Source organism: Solenopsis invicta, chromosome 8 (assembly GCF_016802725.1).
Source record: "Solenopsis invicta isolate M01_SB chromosome 8, UNIL_Sinv_3.0, whole genome shotgun sequence".
NCBI lineage: Eukaryota > Metazoa > Arthropoda > Insecta > Hymenoptera > Formicidae > Solenopsis > Solenopsis invicta.
The window spans coordinates 8,585,614-8,595,193 of NC_052671.1; the positions used below are offsets into that span (position 1 = coordinate 8,585,614).

Consider the following 9,580-nt stretch of genomic DNA (forward strand, 5'->3'; position numbering starts at 1 on the left):
TTGTCTGTATATATGTCTATTTTTTATGTATATCTATAAATTATCATTTTAATGTTAATCCTTCGTAGACCCGGTTTTTCACTGTTTCAGACTATCTGGGTCGCTAGTAAAAATTTCAAAGGTTTTTTCAACTTTAAAAAAATTTGAAAATATTCTGACACTAATACTCTTTTAGGAATACGATGGTACAATTATTAGGCTTAAAACATTTTATTTTTTCTGTTCACATCCGAATTTGAAGTAGAATTCAGAAAAAAAAATTACTTGATTCAATATGATCCATTAATCTGCAGGCAATTAAACATGATAATTATATAACGAGATAATAATAAGTATAAAAAAATTCAATTTAAAATTAATGTAATTTTTATATGACAAGGGATTATAATAGTAACTACTAATCAATTGTTAATAAATTCTGCGATGTTTTTGTTTAGTTCAGTTATTGTAAATGACAATTTTGTAAAGCTAATGGAAGTGATCACAAAATAAGAAGCAATAATTTTGTTGAAATAATAATAAAATATATCAGCTAAAAAAATTATTTGTAAACTTTAATGTAGTTAATAAGTTATTCGACATTTATAGCTCGTCAATTAACGAAAAATCTCGGCCTAAAACGCTTGATCGTCTAAAAACGCGTCTCCGTAAATTGCATCTACGTCTTTAATAGTTTCGATACGTCATCGAAGCGTCCAAATCGTTTGTCGCGAACAAAAAATGAATATTTACAGATTATACACGACCTTAACGATAAAACGTGAGACTCTTCTTAAGGATCTTGGATTTTGTAACGCGACACAGGTATTCTGAAGGAGTTTAAAATCCCAAAAGATTTCTTCGGCATTCGTCTTTTTACGACCGGATCGTCGATCAGAGCGTACGGATCGTACAAATGTTTCCTTAATTTCCACCTTATTCTCGACTTTCGAGAGAAGCTCCCGCGTCCTCGAGATATCTCCCGCTGCGCCTGCAATCAGCAAAATAATTCGGCATTGTGATCACGTTGTACATACGTACACCGTACGTATCCCACGCATACCGCATGATGCACAAAGGCCTTCACGACGTTTTCCAATATCGTTCGCGACACACTCGTTTTCCTTGACATACCTCGAAGATGATGATGAGCCTACGCATCATTGTCGCAGACATCCTACGCGCACTCACGACAAAAATTTTGTAGCACACTCAACAGAACTTTCAATTATAAGTATTGCTAAATAAATAAATACTAACGTTACTAAAATTCTAATAATTACAATAAATCGCGCGTTAATCGCAACATATAATTTTCAATTTTGCACTTAGTAAATGAATTTTTTTTTTAATGTTTGTTTTAACAGTAATTTTTCTAAGGTAATAAAATATTTGCTAATTACAGCTTTATTATATAAATTTTTATGTTTGTACAGTATATTTCAACACGTCTACATAATATTTTACAATCGTAACATTTACTAACGTAATCTATAACAATGTGGTTACAGCTGATTGTCAGTTTTTATACTAATAAATTCCATTGTTATATCTGAACTTACAACAAAATGTTGTAAAGAGAAATTTTGTTGGGGAATGATATCTTCTTACGTATAAATTGTATCGGTATAATAGTTTGCAGAAAAAATATAGCAGGTCGAATCACAAGAATTGTCGGCGACAATCCTTAATGCATGATCATCCGTGGAAATAAGCTCGCCATCCGCATACATTATCCGCGATATGCGCTTTCACAGTGCGAGCCGCATCACTTCCGCCGCGCCGTGGTGAAACTTACTGATATTAAAAAGAGCCTTGCATCGAGCCGTCGCGTCGTGCGTTTGGCCGTGCACTTAAACGCAACAAGGAAGACGAGAGTCGTTCGTGATAAACGACGACGGCTCGCACGTCGCGATGGTATGCCATCGTATGTGATATTTATCTTCTATTTGGCAATGTCGTAGAACGGGCAGGTTCAAGTGTAAAACCGTGAAAGCTGAGCACATGCATGGGATACCTCAGAAAATTTATATAATGATATCAGATAACATTCCGTACTTTATGCAAAGTTTCTCTCTTATTAAAAGCGAAACTGAGACTGATTACGGGGTTATTCAATACTGAAGATTGAGAGATTCCAACGAATTGAATTTTCGCGACGCAAGTACGTGAATTTTGTTTCTCTTAAATGTATTTTAACTTGAATCCATTGCTTTATTGCTAAAAGTTAAAGGACATTTCTGAAAGAAGGCAACAATGAAATCTTCAAATTTTCCTTTGTTTCAATCAAATTTTGCTAGAGATAGAGTTAGAATCTAACAAAAATAATATTCTTCTATTTTTATATTCAGGATTGGGTAACAACTAATTAAGAAAATAAAAAAGTTAAATAATAGAGTTAAAAAATTAACAACTTTTAATTTAATTAATTTGAATTGTTTAATGTTTAATTTTAACTAGTTATTTTTTTAACGCATAATTTTAATTTATTAACTTTTTTCCTAAGATAAAAATTTATCTATATGAATGAAAAAAATGTATAACATAAAAAATATAATTTTACATAAAATACAATATTTTTTTATTTTATATAAATTTAATTTACAAATAAAATATTAAATTTGTTTGATGATTCATATCATAATTGTTTTGAGTAATTCAACTTTAAAAAATTACAAATTTTTAATGTAATATGAATAATATTTTTTAAAATTAACTTTTAATTTAATTTAAGTTAATTTAATTTTAACGTAATTTTTAATTAAATTAGTTTTTTTGTTCATATAACTTAATTTATAGCAAATTTGATTGGATTATATTAATACACACTGATGCACATTAAAGACGTTATACACTGAGCTAATCTAAATGTAAAAAAAAAATACAAATATCTCGAATGATAAAATATATATTTTATCAAACACATAGAGATGTGTGAATAATAGAAATATATAAATAGATTAAACCGCGAAATGTACTTTATTGCTGCTTGATAAAAAATATATTTTATCAAACAGCAATAAAGTACATTTCACGGTTTAACCTATTTATATATTTATATTAAATACACATCTTTACCTAGATTTATGTGTGCTTAATGTGTGGCTTTAATGTGCACCAGTGCACACTAGTGCGTCCAACCGAATTCACTATTAGTTAAAAAAAATTAACATTTATTCATTTAATATATGCTTATGCTTACAAGGCAAAAAAAGATTTAAAACGAGCAAATGGTTGGAGAATATATGTATGTGTGTGTGTGTGTGTGTGTGTGTGTATTTTTTTGTTATCAATTGTAATTGACGGTACAACCAGAGTTTGCTCGTTTCGGACCTTCTTTGCTTTGTAAAAAATATATTAGCTTACCCTGGTTATATTGATCTTCTGAATATACATTATAGAGGACACACGTACGCGCTACGTGTTAAGTATGACAGATCGTTTTCGCGTAATGTGGCCGAGATTGTCGTCCCGACAATTATTCTCTCGCCGACTATACGATTTAATTGTTCGCGCGCGATCTCTCCACGGAGAGAGATGTGCCTCTGCCCGTTCGCATTATCTGAGATCGCACATAGAAATAGCGTGAAATTGTCGCCGCGCCGAGTGAAAACGGATTGTGTGTTATATGAATCGCGTTTAAATGCGGGTGTTATTAGACGTTCAAAGGCGTTTAAACATCGCGATTTGTCGGGGAAAATAATTATTTTGCGTTCTCTTTCTCTAATCTTCTCTAATCATCTCGACGAACTTCACGGTGAGGATTAGAAAGAACTATTTAAATCGTGAGAAGAAACGGTGAAAGTTTTTTTTTTTTTTTACACATGATGTCGTTAAAAGGAGAGCTCCCTTTTTTACGCGGATGCAGGAAAAATCGTTTACGTTCCGGAACGCGAAGCGTCGCCGTCGCTTCGTCTCGTATTGTGCGTTTCGCTTGAGGACGCTGCCGGCGCGACGCCCGTTTGGCACCATTTCCTCGGACGTGAAAAGGTGTCGAAGAGGCGGAAATCTCGGAAGCGTTTGTCGTGAAGGAGGCGGAAACCGCCGCGCTCTTCCGTTTTACGAGCGATCTCGTTGCTCAATTGTGCTTGAAACGGCGACTCGCGTCGCTCTTCGGAGTAGAGAATCGTGGCAAGAAGTGGCTCACTTTCGATGCCAAGATCGGAAAGCACTTTATTTCACAGGACTAAACTTTGTTTCGAGGACTCGTCGATTTCCTGGGACTTCTGGTTGTCCCTGAGACATTCGGGTTTCGTTCAAAACCCGATGACGCAAGAAATACTAATATATCGGGCGAGTATCGCCTAACGACAGGCCTCGGCTAAACATTTTTCCCACTTCGAACGAGACTCCGAGAATAAATGCATGTACGTATGTTTTTTAAAACGAAAAAGCGTTCTATTCTCGGAGTCTCGTTCGAGGTAGGAAAAATGTTTAGCCGAGGACAAATGGTCCGGAGATGAACGGGTATTACAATACTGTCGAGGAAAACACGCAGACTGTGGTTTTAAACGAGTCGTCGAACTCGCGACAACGGCTATGCAAGTCAGCAAAAACGAAATTTATAGATTTCTGTTTTCTTGCGTATTTATATGTATTTGGATATGGCGCAAAAAATTTCAAGATTTATTTTATTTATACAAGGAGAAGGACACAAGGGGGGAAAGAAAGAGAGAGAGAGAAAGAAATTGTAAAGAATATATTTCAATAGCGGACCTCACATTAATTGGTTTTGCAAGCTGTGTCTCGTCTCTTCAAATCTAGAAGATGCGATATTGCCACGACCCCACCGTTTCGCTTAATTAGTCAAATAAATTCATATAGATGCGGTAGCGCGGATGCGAGAAAACGGGCCTCTCGGAGCGCTCAGATAATTCGTTTTCTCTTTGCTGTAAATTAAAAAAATCCTCGAGTGTCCTTGTGGCGATCAAAGGATTCATTCAGCGAAGTCGTTAATCGATTTTGAGACCGTGTCGGAGACAGGTCGGCTGATTATCAACGCGACTCGAGGCTTTGCAGCATTCCTGAAGTGAAAATGGTGAAGCGTTGATACGCGCGACCCGAAATTCAACGCCTATCCGGCATTCGTCCCTCTTGATTGCCAATTATCATCTTATCGACCGTTGACGGACTTTCGCCGCGCGCAGTGATGTACCGGCGTGAAATAATATTTCATCATTTACTCCGAACTGACGTTTTCGGTGCCACCATAGATATACCGCGTCACCTGTAATAAAGTGGTACGAGCATCATTAATTAAATAACAGAGCCTAAGTGACAGGAGTAATCGAATGATAATAATGATGATTATGCACTTGACAGTTCCGGGTGCGTGACAAAAAAAAAGGATTCCAAATGTGTACTGTCATGCGAATACCGTTCAAGAAACTGTAATACGTTCTACATGTTATATAATATCGCGCGATTAAAAGTTGCCGTATAATTTTATATTACTTCCTCCCCCCTTCCCCTTTGTCTTCCTTCCTCGCGTGCGATAAATCGAATCTTATATTTATATCGCTGGCTGTGTTAGGCCGATTCTTTCGGTGACTAAATATAGTGCAAAGTAATAATTGCGGTGTTCTATTTCTAACATATTATTTTCTTAGATTCTTTGACCAATTCGGTGTCATTTCTTTCCTTAGTGAAAATGTCGGGAGAGATCGTCATTTATTGCGACTTTCTAGTTATTAGCATTATACATCTTTATATCTAAGACTCGAATTAACGTTCTGTGTTAAATTACAGGTCGCTTAAAATTGAGTGAAGGGTACGATTGTTTCGTACTCTCTTTCAAAATTTATTTCACCAAGAAACCTTCCTGCTAATTCATTAATGCGCAACAAAAGGAAGAAATTTGGCTTCCTCTCGTTGCGTATTAATTATTACACAATAATACATAGACAGTCTTATTTCTGTTTAGGAAAGATTGATTGCGATTTCTGACGAGAAAGAAATCCATTCGTACAAAAAAAAAAGAAATAACGCGTTACAGATTCATTCCGTACAACACGGTACAATGTACAATATAATTTTTCATAAGACACATTCTCTCATAAGACATAAATATCGAGCACTAATGAATGTCAAGCAACGCGTTATTACGTTAAGCCATCGCGTATTATTCGTTTTAACCCGTTTTAATCTCGCCGGCAGCTTGTTAATTAAAAATCTGCGGCGTGTGTTGCCCCCTCGGCCGCTTGTAATTATTGTCAGCGGTAATGTACGGCCTGTGTGCGGGATAATTGGCCAGCCCCTATTCGCCGTCCGAAAGTCCGTTGCATCCGTAAATTCTCGGGCCGCGTTGTCGTAGAATAACGCCGCGCGCGACCTACTTTTGCACCCTGCGACTACTTTCACTTGCGAGGACGAGGTCGGTGCGGATGCACGGGCGGAACGAATTTCCGAATAACATACCTCCGGCTTGCCTCGGTATTCTTTCGCTCTTTCAAGTCCGCTCTTCGTCTTTCTTCATTCGGAAATTTTATGACAACTTTCGCGTCCCGAGCGCGAAGCTCATTTGCAAAGGTACGCAAAGGTAAGATTCCACTAATCGTCGCGAGACAGTAATGATCAGAAAAATCATCGTGTTTATATATTGACAGTATCATGTTTTTATTAAGAATCTTATTAAACTACAAGATGCTTTGCGTATGATTACAGCTGAACGCCAGCGTGAAAATAAATGAGGCGGAGGTATTCTTTTTTTTTTCAACTCGATTTCTTAATTTAAGATAAATAATGTGACTAATGTAATATCGATATTATCTATATAGTAATCTCTTTTCACATAATTATATATATATATAATAATTAATAATTAATGCTGATATATATTATGGTTAGAAATATTGTATCTATGTTAAACGATAATATTCTGTATGATTGGTGTAATGATGTTTCATCGATTTTTATACTCTCGCTGTTTCACGCATAAAGCCGTGAAATTTGCATAATGTGCGAACATTAACGTCATAAATCAACGAAAGAGAGATCGCGTGTATGCTTCCTAGGCAGTCGTTAACAACTGATCGTCGTACAATCTTTCTTCCTAACGGCGCTGAAGACGTCACGAAGGCCATTTCTTTTTGCAACGTCGTCCGGAGTTCTGTCAATACAAAAATACTGTCAATACAAAAATTCTTATTTTTTATTATTATTATTTCGAACATATCGCAGTCTACATAATGGACAGAATTATCTACTTGGAAACATCGATTACCTGGTAGCCAAATTCCACAGGACATTTTGGAGGATATTGGACTGTGGCTTACCGCCGGCCAAGATCAATTCGCAGACCGATCGATCCTCGCAAACGGTCAATTGATCGTCGAGCGTGCGTGCCTGCTTGTGTTCGACCGGCAGATCGGCGATCCGGTACTTCGAGAGAACGATGTTCGGCTGACTAACGGAATTGATAAAAAAAAAATACGTAAGCGGATATTTAAGTTAGAGGTGAGAGAAAATGAGGAAAACGGGACTTACGTTGTCGCATTGCCGATCCGTATGACATTCGGTTTTAACGTCGCCAATAGCAGCCCCAGCGGCAGAATAGTACCAATTAAGTGAACGATCTTCTTCCAAGGGAATGGTCTGTGAACGATATACTGCGGTTTCACAATTGAAAGAAGAATAACGTTCTTGAGTAAATCGTAAAATGATGAATCGTTTTGTTAAGTGATTCCAACGGATTGCCTTAAAAGTCATGCAAACTAAACGAAACTATTTAAGTTGGATTAAACAGTTAAGAATTTAAATGTAAACAGAAATAATCTAATTATTAAGAAATTATAATATATAATGTATAATATTGTTTCGACGCGTAAGATTCTCTGGTAGAAATGTATGCAATTAAACAGTCTATTTATTGTCCTGTTCTCGTTCAGTAAATAAAATTAGATTTTGCACATCTTTTGTGCGCAGTAATTGCAGGCAAAGTGTTACATCTTGGGATTCTCAGTAGTTTTACTTTTCAGTTTCTAAACAGGAGTAATAAAACTGTCCAGTAACTATTCAAGAAATGCATAAAATTTCTACCGGGGTTATTATTTTTACATAATATATATTTTTATATGTGTATAAAATATTTTATATATACATGTATAATACACTATGTTGCGATTTTCTCGAGGAAATGTAAGTTTAAGTAATTATACTGAAGTGCGAGGTAATAATACAAATTTAGTTAAAGAAAGTTTATTACCTTCCGGGGATTTAATGGATATTAAATAATATTCCTTGCATCTCTCTCTCTCTCTCTCTCTCTCTCTCTCTCTCTCTCTTAATATGCAAATACACATCGTAAAACAAATATGCAATTTAAAAAAATGATAATACCCTAATTGAACTCAAAGCACTATTTATACGGTTGGCCGCGTTTAAGTAACGCAATTAACACACAAATCTTAAACTGTACATATCGAGGAGCAGAAACAATTAATATCTTTCAGTGACCAAGATAGATAAATAAGTAACGTTCAACATTATCTGCTTGGCATTGTTACCAAGTTTTTTGAGAACAAACATGTATAAATGTCACTTTTACAAGCTCACCTTCTCGCTCGCGGATAAGTCGAATGTGGGTCCTCCATGAATTGTATATCGTTGAACTCGCCGGTACTCGGTTGATAAAACGGATAGGGAAATTTCCGCTTTCTTGTGTAAGTTGACTCGTGATGCTGAAGTACCATGACACCGTCGCTCTCCGGGGTCTTCATCATCTCGATCAAGGGCTCCTGTGACACCGGCTGATAAGCATTCTGATTCTGATCGGTGTAATAACTGACGACATACGGTGACCTCGAAGCGTCGTAGTAGATACCGGTCGGTCGATGATCGGTCGTCGTTTTGTCGAATATGACCTGCATCTCCGGCTTCTCGCCGTTTTGAAAGAACGTCTGATCGACGAGCACGTGGCCAACGGCACCTTCGTCATACTGCGATTTCGAACTCTCTGTAACAGTCTGCCGATCGTCGAAAGACTGACGGATGTTCGATGATTGCACCACGCCGTCGTCCTGGAATTTAATTCTGCTCGACTGCGTCGCCTCGTCCAGCAGACTGGAGGCACCCTGATATCCGTCCTGAAGGATTTTCTGAAACCGCTCGCGCTGCGTATCCAGGTGAACCTTGTTTCCGAGCCTCACGTGTTGCACGTTGTTGAATGGGCTCTCTCGAACGGATGATTGCTCGATCTCACCCAAGTGCCGGCTAGGCTTGAAGACGTCGGAATGGTTTAGAGAGCGGGATTCGATGACGATTGGTGATGCCAATTGCCGGTCGCTGTCGGTGATCGCTTCTGACAACGAAGCGAACGTCGTCGTTTCGTTGAAGGAATATTGATTAGACATCGGGGAAGTCTCCTCGAAGATGACTCTCGTTTTGCGTATCTCTTCAGACGCTTCGAGGACCCTCGCGAGTGTGAGACCGACGATCAAGAGACGAAGAAGAGGGAAGCGACACATGGAGATCTTACGCAACCACATGTTTCTCGTTTGATTAAATCGGCAATCAGTGCGAATGAATGCGTTTGTGCGTCTGCGATGACGAGCTGGTGCAGAGAACAGTTATTTCCATTGCGCGATGTCCGCGTACTAAGACA

The 9,580-nt window shown here is 37.4% G+C and overlaps 1 protein-coding gene across 1 annotated transcript; it reads right to left on the reverse strand.

Moving 5' to 3' along the window:
* Positions 1-5,131: 5,131 nt before the first annotated feature.
* Positions 5,132-9,490, reverse strand: LOC105207957. Its single transcript, XM_011177653.3, has 4 exons — positions 8,533-9,490; positions 7,465-7,572; positions 7,202-7,384; positions 5,132-7,087 (listed from the first exon to the last, which is right to left on the reverse strand). Exons 1-4 carry the CDS (start codon positions 9,462-9,464, stop codon positions 7,000-7,002), a joined length of 1,311 nt encoding a protein of 436 aa, XP_011175955.2. The 5' UTR covers positions 9,465-9,490; the 3' UTR covers positions 5,132-6,999.
* Positions 9,491-9,580: the final 90 nt, after the last annotated feature.